This window comes from Elephas maximus, chromosome 2 (assembly GCF_024166365.1).
Source record: "Elephas maximus indicus isolate mEleMax1 chromosome 2, mEleMax1 primary haplotype, whole genome shotgun sequence".
Lineage (NCBI taxonomy): Eukaryota > Metazoa > Chordata > Mammalia > Proboscidea > Elephantidae > Elephas > Elephas maximus.
Window position 1 is genome coordinate 47,141,885 of NC_064820.1, and position 25,088 is coordinate 47,166,972.

General features: G+C 38.3%; 1 protein-coding gene across 1 annotated transcript in view; it reads right to left on the reverse strand.

Moving 5' to 3' along the window:
• The window catches only part of MROH2B (maestro heat like repeat family member 2B), an 82,123-nt gene that overhangs the window by 51,804 nt on the left and 5,231 nt on the right, over positions 1 to 25,088 (reverse strand). Inside the window, exons 4-18 of the mRNA XM_049859415.1 lie at positions 23,473 to 23,632; positions 22,694 to 22,792; positions 16,112 to 16,266; positions 12,295 to 12,435; positions 11,597 to 11,689; positions 11,437 to 11,506; positions 9,745 to 9,858; positions 8,835 to 8,908; positions 6,540 to 6,662; positions 4,698 to 4,811; positions 3,761 to 3,917; positions 3,583 to 3,623; positions 2,812 to 2,953; positions 2,220 to 2,263; positions 107 to 214 (exon numbers count right to left, since the gene is read on the reverse strand). Coding sequence (XP_049715372.1) covers positions 107 to 214; positions 2,220 to 2,263; positions 2,812 to 2,953; positions 3,583 to 3,623; positions 3,761 to 3,917; positions 4,698 to 4,811; positions 6,540 to 6,662; positions 8,835 to 8,908; positions 9,745 to 9,858; positions 11,437 to 11,506; positions 11,597 to 11,689; positions 12,295 to 12,435; positions 16,112 to 16,266; positions 22,694 to 22,792; positions 23,473 to 23,632 — 1,635 coding nt within the window. The remainder of the gene's footprint in view (positions 1 to 106; positions 215 to 2,219; positions 2,264 to 2,811; positions 2,954 to 3,582; positions 3,624 to 3,760; positions 3,918 to 4,697; positions 4,812 to 6,539; positions 6,663 to 8,834; positions 8,909 to 9,744; positions 9,859 to 11,436; positions 11,507 to 11,596; positions 11,690 to 12,294; positions 12,436 to 16,111; positions 16,267 to 22,693; positions 22,793 to 23,472; positions 23,633 to 25,088) is intronic.

Genomic DNA, 25,088 nt, shown 5'->3' on the forward strand with positions numbered 1-25,088 from the left:
AAACTCTTTTTCTAACCGTTCCTCTCTCCTTTTGGTTGTAGTACAGACAAAATGGAATTTGAGCAGTGAATTTGGGTCACAAGGTCCTTTTAACTGAAAAACCAACCTTCTCAGTGGAGGTGTTGCTGTAACCTGCCATTTGGTGGTTGAAATCCCGACTCAGTTGAATGGTCCAGGCCATGTCACTGATCTTCCACAAAGATTCTTTGAGCAACTGTTGTAGGAAGTGAAAGTTAGATATAAATGTGACTGTTCAATGTGTTTTTTTTTTTTTTACATTCTTATTATCTTTTAGAAATACAAATATATGTTGATTAGTATTATCTCTTTCCTCATAAAATAACTAGTTACTTTGGAACTTTTCCTCTTAGTTTATTTTAAAGGCCATTTTTTCAATATGTTCTAAAATCTCATTAAGAATAAAATATGCAGAACTTGGAAATAACTCTAGGTAAGTGCCTTTTCTTTCCCCCTCTTAAATAAAAATATCCAAAAGACTTAAAATAGAAACAAATCCTAGCTGAAACTTAAATTAATATTTTTCAAGTTTTGATAGATTTGAAAAATCTCCATTTGTTGATACATGTTTTATTAAATACTGAAAAAAAGGGGATGAGGATTCTTGGAATATAAGGTTAAGTGTCTTAAACAATTAATTAGATGTATAGGTTCATTTCTGCTAACCTCAACTTTATTAACTAAATATTCCTGGTTTCACCATTCTCCTGAGCCAGAACCATAATCAGTCCCTGAACCCATGTCTAACAATATGTAAAAAGCTGTCATTATGTTTTTGGAGGACAAAATCAATTGCAATTTTCAAAATCTACTATTCCTTACATATTTTCTCAGCTTTAAGCTTATAAAAGGGCACTTAATGTTGAGGTCAATGAAAGGGTTTGAATGCATTTTTTTTTTTTTTAAATAGGAGGATATTCAATGGGTCCTTCAAAGAGAAGAAATTAAACAGCCTTAGAAGTTTAAGGGAATAAGGTACTCGCAGATAGTTATGGGAAAAGGTGGCTAGAGGTAGACCCAAGACTGGGAAAGGGTAAGAAATTGTTCTTACGTTTTCCTGTTAGAGAAAAAAACCTCCTTTCCTAGTAAAAACAGCCATTTTTTTTTTTTTAGTAGAAGAAAATAAGGTAAGAATTTTGAGGAAGGAAGGGGAGATAAGAGACAAGGATATAGGAGAGGAGGTGAATCCTAGAATTGAGGATTAGGAGAGTAGAGAATGGTTTTCAAATTTTATAACGGATAAGAATCACCACGTCAATTCTCGAGTACCACCCCCAGAGATCCTGATTCTAGAAGGGGTTGAGATAAAAGGTGGAGACACTCTGGAGAGGTCACTGAAAATTGATACTTTTAAGAAAGCATAGGTGTTCCAATGTAGGTGGTCGATGAACTGAAGTTCTGCTATCTTAAAAGCTCCCTGTCCATGGGTTCCTTGGCTCACTTCTAGGTCCCTGAAATCTTTGTAAAGCCAATGTCCAACTCTGCAATTTGCCATTTCTGGGATTTGGCCTTATGCGAAGCCCTGGTGGCCCAGTGGTTAGGAGCTTGGCTGCTACCACCAAAAGGTCAGCAGTTCAAATCCACCAGCCACTCCTTGGAAACCCTATGAGGCAGCTCTGCTCTGTCCTATAGGGTTGCTATGAGTCGAAATCGACTCTATGGCTATGGGTTTTTTTTGGTTTGGTGGCCACTGTTTAGTTGTAAAGGTCCATAGAGTTTATGGGTAATAGAAGGAGATTCTTGTCTGGAAAAGGAGCACAATGTAGCACTTTTGGTTTGTAGATATCAGGAAAAAGACAGTGAGAAGACGATTCAGGAAAAAAGAGTTGTGTTTAGGAATATAAAAACGGGATTTGTATTAATCTCTGTTTCTTTGTATGACTAGTAAAAGAATACAGTTGCAAGGAGAGGAAAAACCTGAAAATTAGAGACTTAAGAAAGGCACAGATAAAAATATTAGTAAATGAAACCTTCATAACTATCTTAAACTCATCAAATTGTGAAGACTCAAGGCTGTTATTTAAGTTGTGATTTAAAGAGCATAATCCTTAAACAACCACTTCTAACATTCTAGTAGTTTTCTCAAGAAAAGGAAATGTCGTTTACTGCCTTTTGAAATTTTGTCCTTTTTAGTTAAGATGAGTAATATTAGCTGATTTCATCACCCCATTGTCAACAATTAGCCTAGAGGGCACTCTTACCTGAAGCAGCATGGTTTCCCATAGTGTGATACTAGCATTCTTTCCTGAAAATAGAAATTGATGCAGTAACTGCAAAAAAAATCAAGACTCAAATTCTACCTTGCCAGTATCCCGTAGATGTTGGGACTCCATTTCATGCTCCCGTCGTACTCAGAATGGTTATTTCATATGAAATTTACTATGCTGGTGACTTTGAAGAGCTAGTCTGGTGGACAAAAGGTCTTCAATCCATGACAATCTAGGCTTTTTGCTAATTTCAACAGTAAGTACTGAAATGACCTTATTTTAAATATTTGAATCTGAATGAATAATAACAACCTTCTAGAAAAATACCAAGTGAAAGAAACAGAAAAGGACTAGAGCAAAAGTGAAAGTTCCTGCTGAGGATGTTACCCACTAGGTCTTCTTGTAGTACGAGTATTTGGTAGAGAAATAGAACATAGTCAAGAAAAAATACAGTTGTCTACCTTGCATATCAAGGTCATTGTATTATTGTCTAAAATGAACAATAATGGCTTTAGACAGAGAAACGGTTCTCATTTCTTTGCGTTCTTGCCTGCTTGGATAAAGACCTGATCCCACTCCCTTGTACCTTCCAGAGGTTGTAGAAGCTCAGGTAAGCGTGTTTTCCAGAGGTCTACCAATTTTGGGTGAATGATCTCAGGCAATATCTTCAAAAGTCCTATTGCACCAGCCCCAAGCAATTTCCCTAAACTGGCGAGCATAGATATTACCTGAAGGACAGAAAAGAAAATGTTAATCAATTTCAGGGGTATTTAGAAGGCCCACCTACCTTCTTATTTTACCATTGTTCTAGATTCTCTTGATTCCTACACTGGATAATCTTCTAACGAATCAGCATAGTTGATTCTGACTTATTCTAGAGCAAAACTAACATTTAGAAAATCCATCCCCCCAGTTTTTCCCCCCACCGAGGATAAAGGTGAAAAAAAATATGTAGAGAACACCAACCAAAATAAGTGGAAGGTACCAATACTCAGATACATCTATTAATGAAATAATGGCATGTGGAAATAGTACTTGAGTACATAGATACAGATGTAGCCAAAGGGAGAAAAGGAAAATACAAGAAATAGATAATGGGATTTGAATGGTATGTATGGATCAGATTCAGCCTATGCTTACATTAAAATTTATAAAGTTCACAAGCATTTCAGAGTGGGAAGATAATCTTGACATAATAAACCTTCATGAGTGTCATTAGTATAGCAGAAAATGTATTTGTCATTTTAGTTTGTATTTTCGTTTGGAGTATGTATGTGATTTTTATTAGTGCTTGTTTGGAGCTTAGATATACACCAGCTTAAACTTTTCCCACATTGGTTCTTTGTTACTCACTTACCAGAAGTCTGGCCAGTAGCTGCTGTGGTGTAGGAAGTTTGACTAGAAAGAGAAAGCAATTTTCATTATCATTGTGGGGGCTGAAGAATTCATATTTGGTTTGGATATGAGATCCAAGTGCTATAGGAAACAAGTCTCTCATCAGAGAAAAGTTTTGCTGTGTTTTTGAATATACAAACCAGCTCCAGTAGAGATGACAAGTGCTGTTGACTCCTTGCCATTAAGTTTCTTCCTCTCCTCTGCCATAATCAGGATTCTGATGATATTAAACAGGTGGGACAAAGTTCCTGTATATTCCGCTGGTACCACAAAAGTCAGGATTCTTGGCCATAACACCTGTGGAAAATATAATGATTGTTCATTCTTTTTCCATTACTTCTCCCTGGTCCTCACTGTGCAGTTTTCTCTGATTTAGAAACTTTTCTCTCATTTGTTATCATTTCACTATTAAGGCCAAGTCAAATGAAATCATTAAATAAAATCTCTGCATAGCACATCCATTTTCAGGTGCTAATTTTTTTTTTTTTTTTTTAATTGTAGGGAGTGTTGGTCAGTGTTTCTCATGGGGCTGTTGTTGGAATTTTGAGTGAGAAAATTCTTTACTGTTCCAGGCACTGCAGGATAGATATGTAGTATTTCTGGGCTTCATTCACCAAGTACCAGTAAGCCCCTTGCCAACGTTATGACCAAAAATACCCCACATATTTCCAAAAAGCTCCAAGGGGGAAGGACACCGGCCCAAGTGAGAACCACTGGGAGAAAATAGGGACTGGGTTGCTGTTACTCTCTGCTTCAGGCTCTGGTCTTCTTTCTCTGGATATCTGGAACTTCTGTAGTCTCTTTAGTCAGTATGTGTCATAACTCTTGAAAAGCTACCTTGTCCTAATGGAAACCTTGGTGTCATCTTGGACTCTTTCCTCTTTCTTGCCATCTATATTCAACCACCAAGCCCAGTCCTTTTATCATCATAGGATCTCTCATGCCCTTCCATGTTTTCATTCCTATCATATCATCCTACTCCAGTTCCTATGAGTTACATCTGACCTCATATCTCATCCCTTTGCTCTTAATCCACCCCTAAGCCAATCCTAAAAAGTGGTGACTAAATACTGTTACCTGAGGCATTCCAATGACCAGTGGGTCCAGGGTTTTTAAGACCTCAAGACTTGTTTCTTGGACAGATTTCTCCCCCTTCTCATCTTCAGGGGAGTTAGTTTTCATCAATTTCTCCTTTAAGAAAGACGAAATAAATCACTGGCTAGCTATCCTTAATGTTTCCCCTGTCAGACCTTACTTGGATGTGCTCTCACACTCTGGAGTGGAGGATGTAGTTACTCAACTTAAGGGGCTCATGGAACCCAGTGGTCTTGGTCCTCAGCATCTAATCCCTGTTTTAAAGTGTCCTTTGGAGGAATGAGTTAGAAAACACATCTCTGGCTAAAACAGAAAAGCTAAAACTGTGAGCATTGTGGAGCAGAAGCTATTCCCTCCCCCTGCTCTCCTCAGGCCTTTGCAATTTACTCTGGGGAAAGATTTTCAAAGATACTGCCTGCTAGTGGAATGGAGAGTAATTTTACTTGTGACAAAATTGCTAAGATTACTAAGCTCTTAAGCACTTGCTTTTCAGCACAGTCATCTAAGGGGAGATGACCCCAATGGAGCAAGTATTGGTGTCTCTTGCTTTTATCGCATGCAATCCATTCTCTCCACCCCTCTACAATCTACCTCCCAGGATTTTGGAGGCCAGGTTGTTTTGTCTTTAGGAAAAACTATACTTTAATCTATCGCGTGTTTGTTATAGAATCACTGGTTGATACAAATGTTCTTCGCTGAGGTTTGGGTCCACCCAGAGGTGCCTTGGAAGAAAGCCTGGCCATTTACTTCCAAAAAATTAGCCATTGAAAACCCTATGGAGTACAGTTCCACTGACAAACATAGGTCACCCACCATGAGTTGGAGTAGACTTGATGACAACTGGTCCTGGTTGTGTTTTGCATAATTTAGAAGTGATATTAGTCAAAAGGAACTGAGAAAACTAGAGACTGAAAAATTATTCATCAATAAAAGTGATAAGGTTGAAATACAAATACCTTTAAATCAATTATTCGATTGAATCTCAGCCATTTTTTTATTAAGCCAGTTTTCTACCTCATGTATTATAGTAGAATGCAGTGGTATCACTAGGGGCATATAGGAGGTGTGGACCACACTGGGTGGCACTGTCAGAGGGGATGACACCAAAATGACTGTCTAAAATTTTGTGCAGTGTTTCAGTAGAAATTTATATCCCTGTAGTTAATTCTAACAACAGAAACATTTTTTGTAAACTCAGCTTACAAGTATCAATATACTAATATACCTACAAGGCTAAAACTCAATGCTAATTTACTTTTTAAACCTTCTAATGCTCTCTGGTCAGAGCTGTCATCGTTACTCAATTACAATGATGCTTGGAATTACGTGGTTTTGTCTGCACCCGCCACAAGCACACATTTTCGTTGCAGCAGTGTTTTTTATACTTGGTGATTTTGTCAAATTTTCTGGGTGCTTTAGTTACAATATATGGTAATTAGTATTTGTGAACCTGTATCAATAACTTAAAAAAAAATCAATAACTTTTTTGAGAATGAAGTAGTAATTAAAAGAAAAGGAGAAAAATAAAATAAAAAAAGCCTTCTGCTCGGTTACTAATAATGTTGTAATTCAATGCAGAATGATTTTACAAAACAATTTTGTTGTTAGTAGTCATATAATCTAAGAAATATTACATTTAAGCAACTTACAACTATATCACACACTAGTCTACGATTTAAATTGATAGTAAACATCACTAAGGATTCTATATGGTTGGTGTAGGAGAAGGTTCATGGGGGCAGTGACACCTGAGTTACTGCACTTGGTGACACCAACCCTAGTGACTCTGTTGGTACAATGCTCAAAACTGCACCCTTTTCATACCAGATTCTTGTTGGATATTGCAAACTGGGAGAAGACATAATCAATTAAAGGCCATCCCTCTCGGGCTTCAATGTAGCTCTTTTCACACATGGTTTGGATGAGGAGAAGGATGGAATTTCTCACCTACAGTAAGAAAAATACATTTGCAGCACTATATTGGGCATATTGAAACTTTAGCTTTTTTTATTCCTTAACCCTTATGGGTTATTTACTGGGAGCCTTTAAAAACAGGAGTGTAAATTAAATGATCTTTATTACCGTAAGAAAACTAAGCAGGTGGTAACCTATAGGTTATGATTTTAAGGTTAAGATAAAGATTCTCTTGAACCAAAACCTTCTTCCCAGTCCCCAAGGACATATATTTTTACTGCTATACATTATGAAATTTTGGTAACTTTGTGCTAAAATATTGCCTCATTTTTAAAGTCCTCAATGAAAGATAGTGTATTGAAATACAGGTCCACAGTTCCTTATCTACAATTTCAAAATCATAAAAACTCTGAACACTGGGTTTTTTTTCCTTACATTTAGCACAAACTCATTTGATGGCAAGACTCAAACTGAATTAATTAAAAGCTATTTGTAGGCTTATTTATTCTTCGTAACGTGTGTATGCATACATTCTGCTGCAGAAATATTAATGGGTTTAATTGTGGACTGGTTTTTTGAAGTTAAAAAAATTGAGAATTCTGAAATATACCTGACCCCAGGGACTGGAGTAAGGGATTATGAACCTGTATTGTCACTTATTAATAATCTGGTTTTAATTTGTTTACCATATTGCTTCCCTGGAGGACAGAAAGCTAATGTTTAATCATTTAGTGAATGACTCTTTTAATGGAGGGTAGGAAGAATGGAATGACTTGACCAGGAAAGCAGGGCTATACAGTGGCAGAAGCAGTTAGCATAAAGGCACTGAAAAGTCTGCATGAGTGGGGAAAAGAGGTGCACCTCCTTTCTATTTTTTACCTAAGGAGCTGGCCTTCCTTAAAACTCCTGTACTCTTTTTATTCTGCTGATAAAGGGCTAACCTAACTAGAGCAGACCATACCACAAAAGGCCAACTTGTTTGTCAGAATCTATAGGACTTCAAACAATAAGAAACTACACCAAAGGGATGGGACAGAGTGCTCTAATCGGTTCAATGGACTGTAGACGTGCGTACCAAAACTAAATAACAATTTACACTAGGTTAAAGATCTACCCAATATCACCTGTAGTCCACATAACAAATAAAAAACAACCGTCATGTGACAGACCTGGGACCCTTGAGCTAAGAGACCAAAATTAGAAAAGAAAGAACAAGAAAAGGTCTCCCAGTAATGATCTTATTTCTTTGTCTTTACTTTAACCAATGATGGTCTGTAAGTAATTTACTCATAGGTACACGCCCCAATGATTGGAAATGATCATAATGAATCAGCGCCTGTTAAAACTGTATAAAAAGCACTCATAGATTGTACTTCTTTGGATTTTGGTCTGTTCATAGCCTGAGTGCTTGTAGCCAGTTTCTCATTTTTGTTTTCTGATATGTCACAATAAAAATCTCTTTGTTGCACAAGGCTTTGGTGAAAGTTGCTACCCTACAACACTACCCTAAACTCTTCTCCTATTTTTCCTATTGGGTTGGTAAGCTGCTGGATCGGGATTTTATAAATAATCACTCCATTGTTATTTAGTTGTCTAGTTTTTGTTATTTTAAGCATAGTCACAGGCAACCGAAGTCTCTTAGGGGCATTTTCTCCTCATCATTGGTTCCCGTGTAGGGTTTTAATTCAAAACAAAATGTGATTTTCATTAAAAACACAAAACAAAAAAACAAACAACTCTTTGATTTGTACCAGCATAAGTTCTATATCTTTTCTAATATCAAGCATTTTAATTAATCAATCAGGAGATATTTGAGCAACCTACTATGGCAGGACTTGCACTAAGCACTTTCTGGTTGAAAAATAGGATGCCCATGCTAAGAACAGTGTTCAGGGTTATTATTTTTTGGAGGAATATATATTATCTTTATAACTAATTATTATTAAACTATTTGAAGAGAATGGCATAGTGGTGCCATCGGCAAAAATTTATTTTCTACCCAGAAGCATCTGAACTGAAAGTAGGATTTTACCTTGGTGTACTTCATCTTTTTGGAAAAGGTAGAGTTCTTTTAAAAATGGAATTGATCACTGAGTTCTTTATAAAGCAATTTCATAAGTTGATCCTTAAAAAGTCAAAACCATTTCATTCATTCTTAAAACTACCATCAATCAAATAAAAGTATCTATCAATCAATTCTCTTACTTTTACACTGGGGTCACTCATGATGACCTTGACTGTTCTTTCAATTGAAGTCATGTGATCCCTCAACTTGGGCTCTGAAAGACAGTGGGAAAAATTGAGAGACCAATTCAGTAGGAATAGAGTATATTTATTCTAGGATTGATGAAAACTCATTAGAGTTATGGTACATATTTGAAATGTCTCTTGTCCTTAAGATCCTGTTATTAAATTTCTACCTAACCTCTTCTTTTACGATACTTCAAGGATATTACTGGCTTCCTTGTTCTCTATTACACTGCACTTTAACTTGTTTAAAATGTTAAGTTCCAAAGTGGATTCAATATATCATGCCAGAGGGATCAGCTCTAAATTTTTTGAGATTACTTCATATTTCTTATCTGCAGATTCTTCGATAAATCCTAATATTAACTGAATTTTAGAAATCTTTATCGTGCTGTACAAAAGGAACTATCATATTTTATTGAATCCAACATATCAATTTTAAAATTAAAGATGTTCCCAATTTTAAAATGCATTCCAATATTACAAAAACATGTGCTTCCCAGAATCAATGAAGTATGGTAATTCCTTAAATTGTGCTCTTTTCTAACTGTACCAATATCTAGAATATTGCATATCCTCACCTCCTCTTATGTTTTGGGCCACTTAGCTAACTTACTAAGATCTTCTAAATTCTAAATTTGGTTCTTAAATATTCTACTCATTCTTCTCAACTGAGTGCTTCCACAGCAAGCATGAAAGAAGAGTGTTAACAGAAAATGCCTATTTTAAAAGACCAAAAAGACTGGGATTCACCTGAATGTGAGGTTGTATAAACATCTCAAAGACAGGATAGGGTTAAAGAATACATTGACATAAGGTTGCTTCTTGGTGTAAAATAAAACACTCTGGCTTCTTCCCTATTGCTTACCCTCAGCATTGATAGTTGATCTTAACAAAGATAAGACTCCCATTCGGATGGCTTCGTTATTACTTCTTATTTGCTCATCAAAAAATTCCATCAGGTCTGCAGGGTTGGAATGGGCTGTAGGTTTAAGAAATACTTAAGTTGTAAGAACTCAATTTCATCTTAGGTAAAATACTTGTGTTTGGGAAGAGGCGATTCCAAGGGGATTGTCAAGGTCATTCTTAGGTTGCTAGTTTGATCTCATTATTGCAATATTCTTCAGTACCACAGAATTAATCATACAGTTTGGTCACTAAGAAGGCTTTCTATACCTAGGCCCACTTCTTCTGATAGTGACCCCTGCAGACTGTTACAGATGAAGGAGAAAGAGCAGAATCTCCCATGTATTGCTCTCTCTATATTCAATCTGCCCCTTCTAGTCACTAGGCTGCCATGACTAATGGAATGCATGATTCATATCCCTGAAAGACTTCCATGAAAGGCCATGACATAATTGTCATTGTAGTTCTCACATTAAATCCTGAAGCAAGTGGTGAAGAAGACAAGCTCCATAGGATTTTAGAAACAACAGTGTGGAAAGGCTAAAAACACTGACGGTTTCAATTCAGAAAGACCAGTGTTTGAATCCTAGCTCAACTACTTGCTATTTTGTGAGTCTGGACAAACTATTTGAACCTCTGGGCTTAAATAGTTTCTTCATCTATAGAATGGGATGATATATGCTAGGGTCATATAAGCTGCGGGTAGTTGATAAATGAAAGCCTTTGCTGTTATTATTTTTAGCACCTTGGATATTCCTGAAGAAAGCGGGACTTGAAGGAAAGCTGACATTTTTTGTAGGTAGAATACCAGCTGGGAAGTTAGATCGATGGAGGGGTAGGGCAGGAATCAGGGAAAAGTGAAGAAATACTTGGCTGGAGCAGAGGTGTTTGTGTTGTAAATTGTCAGGGATAAAGCCAGTTAGTTAATTATGCTGGGACATAGGGAAGAGACAAGTATAGAAGCAGAAGGGTCAATTAGGGGAGAACTAGAGCATAATAGAAAGGTATGCAATGAAGTGGTAGAAATGACACATTTTGGGGTAGTATGGAGGTATAGGGGCTATAAGCCTGGCCATCATTGCCACTGTCCCTTATCTTCATTACATTCTGGAGCATAGTTTTGTTTCCTGACCCTATGATCCTGGTGCCTCCTACGTCACCTGGGTCAGATATTCTAACCAGGTGATGGAGGGAATTGTGGTACAAGAGCAAGAAGGAAAACGAGATAAGGAAGGAGGAAGAGAGAGACACAGAGTGACTGATAGATGGCCAGAGAGGCTTGGGTACTAAGAGATGACCTGGGAGAAAAAAGGGTGACTTTGGGTTTGACATAGTTTCAAATAACCTCAAATACCAAGAAAAAAAAAAGCATTTACCATTCATAGGAATGCCAACTCAGGCCAGTGTGCCTGGAACTTTTCAGGTTTTAGTACTAAATATCCTGCCTCTAACCCAAGTGGGACGACTGGTTACCCTACATATCCCTGTCTTCGTGGGAACTTGTGTGCATAGGGCAGACATAGAAGAAATATTTTGTATGTGTGTGAAAGTAACTAATGTGACAGTGTGTATACCCTTCATCATGGTCATCATTGTCACTTGGAGACGTCACCTAGAGATTTTTATTAAAAACCCTTGGGATCCTTGGTCCTACCTAGAATAAGGAAACAGCTTGAAGCTTCAAGTTCATTTTCTTTTACTGGAGGCTCTGGCACTCTGCAGACCTGAATGGGGAGGAAATATTAGGTGGTAGATGTGAAAAAGGAAAATCAGTTAAAATTCCACAATCAGATTTGACATCATGGTTTTCTCACCTGGTGGAGCAAGTTGAAAAAGATGGATCTCCTCAAGTTCTTAGGAAGGTCAATATCGTAAAGGACTGCTGCAGTCAATATCTGTCTTAGGCTCTAAATGGAAGGCCTCAAAGGTTAGCTGCAGGCTGCCCACAAAGCAGCGGCACAGTGTGTGGAAAGCAGATAATTAACTGATGCTTTGTAAGGAGAACAATCCATAACCTTCCTGCAGTTATGAGTTTTCTCTAATAATTCTGCCCCCGCCCCTTTCTTCAGGAACCCTGGTGGTGCAGTGGTTAAGCACGTGGCTGCTAAGCGAAAGGTTGCCTTTTGGAACCCACCAGCCATTCTGTGGGAGAAAAGTCCTGGCAACCTGCTCCTGTAAAGAATACAGTCTAGGAAACCCTGAGGGGGCAGTTCTACTTTGTCCTATAGAGTCGCTATGAGTCGGAAAAGACTTGACAGCGCACAACAAGAACCACCTTGCTTCATTTCAATGTCTCAGCAGCTTGGACTTGGAATAAACATTTTAAGTCCTTTCCTGGAGTTTCCATCATTGAGCTATGTCAACCTCTTCTGTACCTCCTATTCTCCAACAAGTATTGAAATTTTTTTTTTTTTAAATAGGTGTTTAAGTTTCTTAGCCACTCCTGGGACTTATCTTTCTGAATGGTTGCAATTGGCTTTCTGAATCAATTCTTTTAAGGTGTGGCTCTTACCTGTGTGACGTGGAAATCAATTTCTTTGTCTTTGTACTGGCTCAGAAGCCAGGAAACCTGGCCCAGGGCATATTCACAGAGATCTTCCCGGTGTAGCAGCAGGCTCACTGTGGGGCCATGGGCCTTAACAATGGCCAAAGTCTGCAAAGGCAACAAACAAACACCATTTCTAATGCTTCATTATGCTTTTTATGCATTTCTCAGATGTCGGAAGGCTTTATGTACTCCTGAAAACCTTCCCTTACCACTTTCAGCTAAAGAGAGTTATAAGACATTCTCTGGACTTAGTAAAGTCAAAGCATATAGTTAAAAAAATCAGGGTTGAGATTATTGCATGAGGTGGAGTTGTATATGTGCCTATGTATCTAGTTCTACATATCTTTATAGCTAGATATTTATGGAGTCCCTGGGGGATGCAAATGGTTAATGCTGTGGTTTGAATTCACCCAGAAGTGTCTCGGAAGAAAAAGCTGGCAATCTATTTCTGAAAAATCAGCCATTGAAAACCCTATGGAGCACAGTTCTACTCTGACACACGTGGGGTCGCCGTGAGTCTAAATTGGCTTGACAGCAACTGGTTGGTTTTTTCAGCTATAGCTACTGCTACTTCTACATCTCTGTATCTATATCCTTGACATCTCTAACTATAGTAACATTCATCTCAATACTTGCCCCCAGTTTTAAACTCCCCTCGAAAATAGTCACTTTCTTACAATTTATGAACAAGTCTAAAATTTCCCTTATGTTAAAAATTTTATTTCCCCGTGACCTTCACTACAGTCTTCACCTAATTTTTTTCTCTTTCCTTTCTCTCAGGCAAACCTTTTTGAAGGAGTGGTCTACATTTGCTACCTTCATTTCCCACCCCCCCCAATAACCCCTCAATTCACTATAGTCTGTCTTTCATTGACATTGAAAATGAATAATTCCCAGAATATAAAATATACATGTAAATATAGTGATTATAAAAATTTAGAAAATGCAGGAATTATGATGAAGCAAAAATAGTACCCATAGATAATCTCCGTTTTGTATATTTTTAATATATTTTTTATTTACCTGGCCTATTCTTTCTTGGAGCCCTGGTGGCGCAGTGGCTAAGAGCTCAGCTGCTAACCAAAAGGTCAGCAATTTGGATCCACCAGCTGCTTCTTGGAAACCTGCGGGGGAGTTCTAGTCTGTCCTATAGGGTCGCTATGAGTGGAAATTGACTTGAAGGCAATGGGTTCTTTTTGGTTATTCTTTCTTATATTTTTCTTTACGTTTTAATTTCTTAAAATTTGACAACATTCTTTAATATAAGTTCTATATTCTGCTTTTTCAACCTAATATTGCATGATAAACTATTTGTATCAGCTGTACAACAAACAACCTGAAAACTGAGTGACTATAGTGTTGTTATTAGTTGCTATCAAGTTCATTCTGGCTCATGGCGACCCCAAATGTGCAGAATAGAATTGCACTCCACAGGGTTTTAAGCCTGTGACTTCAGAAGCAGATCACCAGACCTTTCTTCCGAGGTATCTCTGGGTAGGTTTGAACCACCAACCTTTCGGTTAGTGGTCCAGAGTTTCACCATTTGTGCCACCCAGTGACTCCTATAGCTAATAATAACAACCATTTATTTTACACAGGACTGCGTGTCAGCTAGGTGTATGTCTTCTACCACATATTTCCATGCAATGGATACTTTTCAGAATTTTCTTACTTGGGCACTGTACCAATTGCCTTTTTAGATCCCTCCTTGCTTCTTGAAAATATCTCCATTTTTAGTTTAGAAGATCTCATTCTACTTGATTCTCCTGCCCTGCTAGCAGTACATTCTGACTTCTCCATCATCGGTCCCTCTCACTTTGCCTGCCCCTTCAATATCGATTCTCCCTAAGGCTCTGTTTTTGGCACTTCCCCACTCTACATACCCTCTTTGATTACATCTACCCAAACCATTTATTCAGTTATCAGTTACATAATCAAAAATCCAAACCCGTTGCTGTCAAGTTGATTCCGACTCATAGTGACCCTATAGGACAGAGTAGAACTGCCCCGTAGGGTTTCCAAGTAGTGGCTGGCGGATTCAAATTGCTGACCTTTTGGTTAGCAGCTGAGCTCTTAACCACTGTGCCACCAGAGCTCCATCAGTTATATACTGATGCCCAAATCTATCTATCCAGCCTTTGCTTTCCTTCTTAACTCTAATCCCAAATATACCCAAACCTACTAATAATATCTCCACTTGGATGTCCCATAGGTATCCAAGTCAAAATGTCTAAAATTAAAAATGCTTTTGTACTTCCCCAAATCTGTTTTTCCCCATTTTATTCATCTTGATTAATGACTCCATGATCACTCAAGTCAGAGATCTAGGAGTCATCCCAGGTGTCTCCATTTCCCTTATTATTAACATCCACGCAGTTCCAAGTCTTGTTGATTTCTATCCTCCAGCATCTGATCCTTTGACCAGCACCACTGATGCTGCATTAGTATATTCCCTTACCATTTATGACCTGGAATAGTTCAGTAGCCTCCTAACTGGTTTTGTTCTCATTAGGTGCCATCGAATAGATTTTGACTCACAGCGACCACATGTCCACCCCTATACCCCATCCATCTTCAAAGGTAATATTAGAATGCCTTTTCTAGTACTCAGATCCTGGCTTAAAGCCCTTCAAAGATTTCTCATTTCTTGCAAGAAAAAGCCCAAATGCCTGTGTAGCATCCCAGGCTCTTCGTTATTTGGTCATGACTATATTTCTGGTTTCATTTCCTTCTGCTTCTTCATCCTGTTTTTCCCTCTCTCCCTCACCCATAACAGTCACTCAAGTGTGCATGTTATCTCCAACCTCGAGGTAGTTTTACTTGCACTTCAGGGAAGCTCCTTCCCTGTAGCAAACAACTTCATGGACAGCAGGGCTGAATGTGGCTGCCTTTTCAGCGCACACCAGGGAAGTGAAGTGTGTCCCTCTATGTACTTCCTTACTGCTTTGTGTGCTTTCTTGTTTACCTGCCTGACCCTTCTTGTGGTGAACAAGGAGAGCAGCCATCAAGTTTGTATTGACTTTTGTTTCCCAGGTGTCTACGGGGATGTATTGAAAGTTCTATGTTTGCTAATGATTTAACTACCCGCAGCATGTTCTAAAACAAATGCTTTGAGAGCTTAATGTGTAGAAAAGAAACTGAGCTAGAGAAGGACTTTAATTGGTAGGCCTTTTATATATGTAACACAGCAATAAAGACAAGAAAACTAAATAGGATACAACTTAGCCTACTTGAAAAAAAAATAGCAATTAAAGATGTGGATGGAATTGTATAGGTGAATGTACTTGTAATACATATAAACTGTTCTCTATAAGGCATTACACTATTTTGAAACAGCCAAGTGTATTCTTTAGATGCTATTTTGACTTTGATGTTCATAAACACAGGAACTTTGTTTGGACTCTTTTTTTCTTAACAAGTGACTCAGCTGAAATGTGAATTATGATATAAAGGACATGAAATACTTAAGATTCTACATATTTTACTTATTTTATCTTGTTTATTGATCTCTCTGCACATTGGAATATCAGGATTTTGGTCTATTCAATCCCTACTATATCCCCAGTATATAGAATAGTGCCTGGCATATCATAGCATTTCAAGAAATATTAGTTGAATGAATGGTGATTTGAAATAGGTGGCAAGATTTGATAAACCTGATAGAATACTCCCCTGTAGCTTTTCAAAAGAACTGAGCTTAATTATTACTACAAAAAGAGAACAGGAGTTCAACCCGCATGGAACAAGAGCTACCTTGTGGCATTCCGAGGTCCCTACTCACATGCATGGGTGAGGCCACGGTGGCCCACTTTTCCATTATATAACGGAACAGCATGAAGATCTTGTCAGAGAGTCGGTTGGCATCTAATCTGGGATAGGGGAAATCTCTCCAGTGGTTGATGTACTTGTAAATGGCCTTGCTGAACTTCTCAAGGGCTGCATTTTAAAAACACAACCACAGACTTAGTAAAGTATAAAGATGGGAAGAATGATAAAATAAAATTTGAGAAAAGAGCACTGACAATTAAATTAAACCAAACCCACTGCTGTTGAGTTGATCCCAATTAGCAAATGTATAATAAAACAAACAAAAAAAATCCAAATCCATTGCCATCAAGTAGATTTCGACTCATGGTGAACCCATGTGGTGGAGTAGAACTGCTGGATAGGATTTCCTAAGAGTTGATCTTTACCGAAGCAGACTGACCGCCACATTTCTCCCTCAGAGCAACTGCTGACATTTTGGTTAGCAGTTGAGTGCTTTAACCACTGTGTAACCAGGATTCCTTAAATGTACAACAGTTTCTATAAAATCTTAGGACTGTACCAAATAAACATATGAAAAGTACTTGACCACATTAAAAAAAAAAATTAGTGAAATGTAAATTAAAACCATGAGCTATTACTACGTAACATTGAGAATGGCTAAAATTTATGACAGTCAATGTCAAGTGTTTGATAAGACTATGGTGCAACATGTTGCTAGTGGAAGTGTGAATTGGTACAAGCACTTTGGAAAACTCTTTGGCGTTATCTACCAAAATCGAACATACCTTCCCCATGACTCAGCAATTCTACACCTAGGTATACAACCAGTAGAAATGCATGCATATAAGTACCAAAAAATGCATAAAAACGTTCATATTAGTTTTTTTTTTTTGGTAATAACCCCAAACAGAAAACAGTCCAAGTATCTACCACCGGTAGAATGGATAAATAAATTATGGTATAGGCATATAAGGGAACACAGCAATGAAAATAGACTATGGCTAAATAAAATAACATGTATGAATCTCACAAACAGATCTATGATGTTAAAAGTCAGGTTTGATGTTACCCTTGGTGGATATCCTTGGGGAGAAGGTGGAAGGTGTGATTGGAAGGCAATATAAAGGGGGTTTTCTGGGGAGCTGGCAATGTTCCATTTCTCAACTAGAGTTGTAGTCAAATGGATATGTCACTTTGTCATCAAACTACACTTCTGACTTGTATGCTTTTCAGTGTGTATCTTTTACTTCAATAAATTTAAAAATAAATCTTTGACCTCCAAAAATACCATTTGGGCCACTAATCCATATATATTGGCATCACATGCATTAAATAATCTATTTTTTCCTGCAGTCCCCATGTCATTCATTTCATTAGATTAAAAACAAAATTCATAGTTCACACCCTCAAAAATGCCTCACACACAAAGAATACTCTGGAAAAGAGGAGACCCTGAGTATGTTAGTTTTAGAACTAGCCACATTTCCTCCAAATTCCTTCAGATTTCTTTGAAGGTCTCCTACTACAATTTAATATAATTTTTTTTGTGTGTGTGTCCTCCACTGGCCTCTAAGCAACATGAGGGAATGCATGGTGTCTTGTCCATTAATAATATCCATAGCAACCAGCACAATGTTTGCTTATGTATTGATTGATTGAGTGATATATACTGTATATGAAAGCCGATAAATTTCCTATCTTTTCCTTTTCAGAAATCATGCATAAAGTTGCTTTAGGACCAAATGGCACTTAGATAACCTTATAACATAAAGGCAGAGAATTTCCTTATTAATTGCCATGATAATTTTCAGTTTTTCTTTCTTAGTTATCAATACTGGTGGTAGAAATGTTATTAGAGACTCTAATGTTTCCAGAAGCACAATGTTAGTTGTGATGTGTTGTTAGGTGCTGTTGAGTCAATTACATACGACTCATAGCACCCCTGGTGCAATAGAATGAAACATTGTCTGGTCCTGTGTCATTCTCACAATAGTTGTAATGCTTGAGCCCATCGTTGCAGCCATCAAACCAAGGAACAATATCCCATGAAGTTTTTGGTTGTACATAGTAGCCTCAGCAGCTACTCCTTTTTGTTTGTTTGTTTATCATTGTCGTACATATATCTATCATAAAGCCTTTGCCAATTCAACATTTTACAGGTATACAACTTATTAACAGCAAATACATTAATCAGTCATGCAACTCTACTGTTCATCATTCATCATTAGTTGTTTATTCATTTATGCATATATTTTCTGACTTGTATCAGAAGCAATAGGAGGGTCACAATAACACACGGAATGTAATTTTAAATAAAATAAAAAAGTAGGTGAGATAACGTGGACAAAAGGAACTTTGTTGTTGTTGGTGTTAGAGTCGGTTCTGACTCATAGCGACCCCATGTACAACACAACGAAACATTGCCCAGGCAGGCATCATCCTCACAATTATTGTTATGATTGAGCCCATTGTTACAGCCACTGTGTCAGCTCATCCCATTGAGAGTCTTCCTCTCTTTCTCTGATCCTCTACTTTACCAAGCATGATGTCCTTCTCCAGGGACTGATCCCTCTGGATAACATGTCCAAAGTATGTGAGACACAGTCTTGCCATGCTTGGTTCTAAGGAGCATTCTGGTTGTTCTTCTTACAAGACAGATTTGTTTGTTATTTTGGCAGTCCATGGTATATTCAGTATTCTTCACCAACACCACAATTCAAAGGCATCAATTCTTCTTTGGTCTTCCTCATTCATTGTCCAGCTATTCCATGTATATGAGGTGATTGAAAACATCATGGCTTAAGTCAGGTTCATCTTAGTCTTCAAGGTGATATCTTTGCATTTTAACGCTTTGAAGAGATCTTTTGCAGCAGATTTGCCCAAAGCAATGTGTCTTTTGATTTCTTGACTGCTGCTTCCATGGGTGTTGATTGTGGATCCAAGTAAAATGAAATCCTTGACAGCTTCAGTCTTTTCTCCATTTATCATGATGTTGCTTATTTGTCCAGATGTGAAGATTTTTTTTTTCTTTTTGTCTGTTGAGGTATAATTCATACTGAAGGCTGTGGTCTTTGGTCTTCCTCTGTAAGTGCTTCAAGTCCTCTTCACTTTCAGCAAGCAAAGTTGTGTCATCAGCATAATGCAGGTTGTTAATGAGTCTTTCTCAATTCCTGATGCCCCGTTCTTCTTCGTATAGTCCAGTTTCTCAGATTATTTGCTTGGCATACAGATTGAATAAGTATGGTGAAAGGAAATGACCCTGATGTACACCTTTCCTGACTTTAAACCACACAGTAGCCCCTTGTTCTGTTCAAATGACCCTCTTGATGTACAAGTTCCTTATGAGCACAATTTAGTGTTCTGGAATGCCCGTTCTTCACAATGCTACCCATAATCTGTTATGATCCACACAGTTGAATGCCTTTGCATGGTCAATAAAACACAGGTAAACATTTTTCTGGTATTCTCTGCTTTCAGCCAGGATCCATCTGACATCAGCGATGATATTCCTGGTTCCCTCTGAATCCAGCTTGAATTCCTGGCAATTCCCTGTCAACCTCCTGCTGCAGAAGTTTTTGAATGATCTTCAGCAAAATTTTACTTGCTCAGTATACTCAGTCAGAACAAGGCCAGGAGCCAATTGTGGGACAGACCATTGATTTCTCATGTGCAAGTTAAAGTTGAAGCTGAAGAAAATTAAAAACAAGTTGACAAGAGCCAAAGTATGAGCTTGAATATATCCCACCTGAATTAAGAGACCATCTCAAGAATAGATTTGATGTGTTAAACACTAATGACCCAAGAGCAGACAAGTTGTGAAATGACATCAAGGACATCATACATGAAGAAAGCAAGAGGTCATTAAAAAGACAGAAAAAAAAAGAAAAGACCAAAACAGATGTCAGAAGAGACTCTGAAACTTGCTCTTGAATGTCAAGTAGCTAAAGCAAAAGGAAGAAATGATGAAGTAAAAGAGCTGAACAGAAGATTTCAAGGGTGGCTTGAGAAGACAAACTAAAGTATTACAATGATATGTGCTAAGACCTGAAGTTAGAAAACCAAAAAGGAAGAACTCACTTGACATTTCTCAAGCTGAGAGAACTGAAGAAAAAGTTCAGCTTTGAGTTGCAATATTGAAGGGTTCTATGGGGAAAATACTAAACAACACAGGAAGCATGAAAAGAAGATGGAAGGAATACACAGAGTCACTATACGAAAAAGAATACCATTTCAGGTGGTAGCATATGATCAGGAACCGATGGTACTGAAGGAAGAAGTCCAAGCTGCACTGAATGCATTGGCCAAAAACAAGGCTCCAGGAATTGACAGAATGCCAACTGAGATGTTTCAACAAATGGGTGCAGCACTGGGAGTGCTCACTCATCTATACCAAGAAATTTGGAAAACAGCTACCTGGCTAACCAAATGGAAGAGATCCATACTTACGCCTATTCTAAAGAAAGGTGATCCAATTGAATGCAGAAATTATTGAACATATGGTTAGTTGTGATATAAATAGGAATTTAAACAACAACAACAACAACAGCAACAGAGAAGTAGATTAACCCAGTATAGCTGCTCAAGTCCTAGAGAAGAACTGTCATATTTAGGACAGTGCTGAGGCACACAGTAAAATCTCAATATGTTTCAGATAAAAATATTACCTTCAATGAGGACAGAACAAGGGGAAATGGGAAAAATAAAACAGAAGAGACTTGGTTTATGGATGAAGAAGGCATTCCTGACAGCATGGGCTTTTAAATATTACAAAATATTAGTACCGGGGCATGTTAGAGTTAGAAGGGATTTTAGCAATCACTTCATGTGATGTTTTTACACCTATGCCTGTTTTTATAGAGGTGAAACTGAGAGCTGTGAGAAGGTCAAGGACCACCTGGTAGAGGCCAGAGTCTAGGTCTCCAGATCCATTCAGGAATCCTTCCCCTGGAAGTCAACAAAACTGGACTAAACCAAAAGGTCAGAAGTTTCCTGAATACAACCAAACACTTTGAGGGACAGAGTAGGAGGCGCAGGGGTCTGGGGACCATGGTTTCAGGGGACTTCTAGGTGAATTGGCATAACAAAGTTTATTAAGAAAATGTTCTGCATCGCACTTTGGTGAGTGGTGTCTGGGGTCTTAAAAGCTAGCAAATGGCCATCTAAGATGCATCAGTTGGCCCCAACCCACCTGGAGCAAAGCGGAATAAAGAAGACCAAAGACACAAGGAAAATATCAGCCCAAGAGACAGAAAGGGCCACATAAATCAGAGACTCCATCGGTCTGAGACCAGAAGAACTAGATGGTACCTGGCTACCACCAAAGACCGCCCTGACAGGGAACACAACAGAGTCCCTGATGGAGCAGGAGAAAAGTGGGGTGCAGAACTCAAATTCTTGTCAAAAGACCAGACTTAATGATCTGACTGAGACTGGAGGGACCCAGGAAGGCATGGCTCCCAGCCTGTCTGTTAGCCCAGAACTAAAACCATTCCCGAAGCCAGTTCTTCAGACAAAGGGACTATAAGACATAAAATGATAACCCATAAGTTGAATGCTTCTTAGCTCATGTAGATACATGAGACTAAATGGGCAGCTCCTATCCAGAGGTGAGATGAAAAGGCAAAAAGGGACAGGAGCTGGTTGAATGGACATGGGAAATCTGGGGTGGAGATGAGTGTGCTGTCACATTATAGGGAAAGGAACTGGGATCACATAACAACGTGTATATAAATTGTTGTATGAGAAATTAACTTGAACTGGAGAGAAGAAGCCCTCCCCTGAACTGAAAATGCCTTCTCCTAGAAACCCCAGGGCACATTCTTCTCTGTGGACCCTTGATTACTATAGATATACTTTGGTTTGGGGTAGAGAGGATTTGTGATTGTGGTATGTTTTACCTATTTTTTTTGATTGCTTTGATTTTGGATGATTGATTGTATTTTGATTAGATTGTTTTCTTATCATCATTACTATTAAAAAAATCCGCTGCTGTCAAGTCAATTCCAACTCATAGCGACCCTATAGAACTCATAATGACCCTAGTAGAACTGCCCATGGGGTTTCCAAGGAGTGGTTGTTTTATTCGAACTGCCGACCTTTTGGTTAGCAGCCGAGCTCTTAACCATTATGCCACTAGGGATCTCATTATTATAATATTGCATTATTATCAGATGCCAACATTTAGCCTATTGTTAAGAGCTGGTAAGCTCTCGTAACCATCACATATAAATTAAAGGAGGCTAGTAGAAATTTTTTTTTTTAGTAGAAATGGCAATGGAAAGAGTATAAACTGGGTGGCCATATAGATCTGGCTTTGAATGCCACCTCTGCATCCTATTGACTGTGTCACTACCTCAGGAAAATTGCTTAATTCCCATGGACCTCAGTTTATTATCTGTAAAATAGGCTAATAACACCTAATTGGCACAGTTATTGTGAGGACTGAGTGAGAACATTCCCCTCTAATGCCACATGGTAGGCATTAGATAGCTATATCATCATTAGAAAGGACAAGATTAGAGTAAAAGGAGAAATAAGACATTTTCTTGATTTATAGCCTGGTCTTAAGTGAAGAAGAAGCCACAGGGATACCCACCAACGCAGAACGCTTCCTTCATCCTTTCCTCTTCGGCCAGCCTAAGCATAGTTTGCATGGTGAGCAGGGTCATCATCATGAAGGGAATGCTCTGGGACACTGCGGTGCAGGTGCGAGAGGAGAAAGGCATTATCTTCTCATGCATAAGGGTACCTTGACTCCTTAAGTCAACAAAAAGCATTTGTTGTTGTTGTTGGGTAGGAAGAACACTTCTAGTTCCATCCATTCCCTACCTTAATGCCAGGCTGTAGTTAGAAAATTAAGGTAAGGTTTGTTTAAAACACAGCATTAACTGTACAGCTACCTATGCCTGTCGTTCAGCGGCAACTGCTTATTTTGATTATTATTTTACCAATGCCCATCTCTCCCAGTAGAATTTGCCTGTATTCCCAGGGCCTAGCACGTGTCATGGGTGCTCAATAAATATCTGTTAAATAAAGTAGTGAAGAAACAATTGGTAGGAAATCTTTAAGGCAAATAAGGGTTGAGTGGTTCACAGAATATGATTCCACAAAAATATGATTCCACAAGCCCAGGACCACATGGAATAGAAGGTGAAGGTGGGAGAGAGTCTGGCCATACTCAGAACAGCATGGATTAATGTCTGATCAGCAGACTCATGTAGGCCTAAATAACTGGCCAAAACCCTCCATCAGTATTCTTTCGTACAGCAGAAGGCAGAGATACTCTCCCCTCCACATTTCATTTACTCCTGTTAGGTTTTAGATAATTAGTAGTTATTGTTCCCAGGACAAGCTTGGAGCGTATTCCCTCTATACCATAGCTGGTTGCCAGTTCAGCCAGGGCAAGCACAACAAATTCATTTGGTAGCTCCAGGATCCTGAAGTTACTCTGTACTTCATACATCACAGAGTTGAAGTCATGTGCAGCAAGGGACACCAAAACCTCACCAGCTAGCATTCTGGTTTCTCTGAGAACCTGAGAAAGAAAGTGAAAAGAGTGAGTCTGGGGAGGGGAAATAGTCTACATAATATTTATAAGTTTTACTTGCTTTGGGCTAGAGGAAGAAAGGGCTATTACAAAACTATGGTGGGGGACTCTAGGTGATGTGTCAGGAACTGGGAAAGCAGAGCTAATGTGAATGCACTTAAAAACCATGGGTTAAAATGAAGGGTCCCGGAGAGAGCTGGAGAAAAACGTAGAACAAAACACAAAAAAAAAAAAAAAAAAAATGAGAGAGAAGACCAGACTTACTGGTCTGACAGAGACTGGAGAAACCCTGAGAGTGTGGTCCCTGGACACCCTTTTAGCTCAGTAATGATGTCACTCCTGAGGTTCACCTTTCAGCCAAAGATTAGACAGGCCCATAAAACAAAATGAAACTAACTGGGCACACCAGTCCAGGGGCAAGGACGAGAAAGCAGGAGGGGACAGGAAAGTTGTAATAGGGAGCCTAAGGTTGAGGAGGAGAGAGTGTTGGCATGTTGTGGGGTTGTTAACCAGTGTCACAGAACTGTAAGTGTACTATTTGTTTAATGAAAAACTAGTTTGTTCTATAAACCTTTATTTAAAGTACAAAAAAAAAAAAAAACTCGTGTTAACAGGGTTCTTGTGAACTTGGGGTCAGTACATGTTTTCTTGCTAATTGACCAGATACCACGAAAGTAGGAATTCTTTTTTTTTTTTTTTTTATGTTTAAGTGATATGAAGTAATGTGGTTGAAAGATCAAAGGGAATAGTGAAAGGAAGCTGGGGCTAGGAGTGAAGAGATTTAGATTTCAGTGTTGTCTTGGTCTAATCATCTTCGGTATTGGAGATATTGGGAGGGACTTCTCTTCCCGGTAATGGTGGACTATGTAAATTTGATCAACACTCCTGCCAAGGACAATAAAAAGACCTAGACAAGGTATTTAAAAACATATTTAAAAAAGCACCAAGAAGCTAACAACATTGAGTTTAGTTTAGATCTGGAAAATAAAGGAAATCCAGAGAGATAAATTCTACAGTTTAGGATGTTTTTGTGGCATTTTGGGACAATAGTCAGAGTTCAAGGTCAACCAACGTGTAGTTCCTCCTGCCATTTTTGTGGACTAAGATCCCAAAGGGTTGTACTTAGATGTAAGTTTTAACTGAAAGTAAACCCGTCCTCACATGGACTGCAATCCGTCTGTGAGTCACCCAAGTGGCGTACCAATTCTCAAGTTTTGAAACTGGTTATAGATTTTTAGTGCCCTTGGCAGGAACAAGTAAAAATCCTTTCTGGAAGAAAATAGCATCATCCTAGGTCTCAAATTATTTCTACAAATAATTTTTCAGACACAATGTCCAGCAGACAAAGATAAGCATGTACATAAAAGGACAAGAATTCACATGAAAGCCAAGATACTTGTTTTGCCACTAGATAGCTGTGTTACTTTGAAAAACTCTTTTTTTT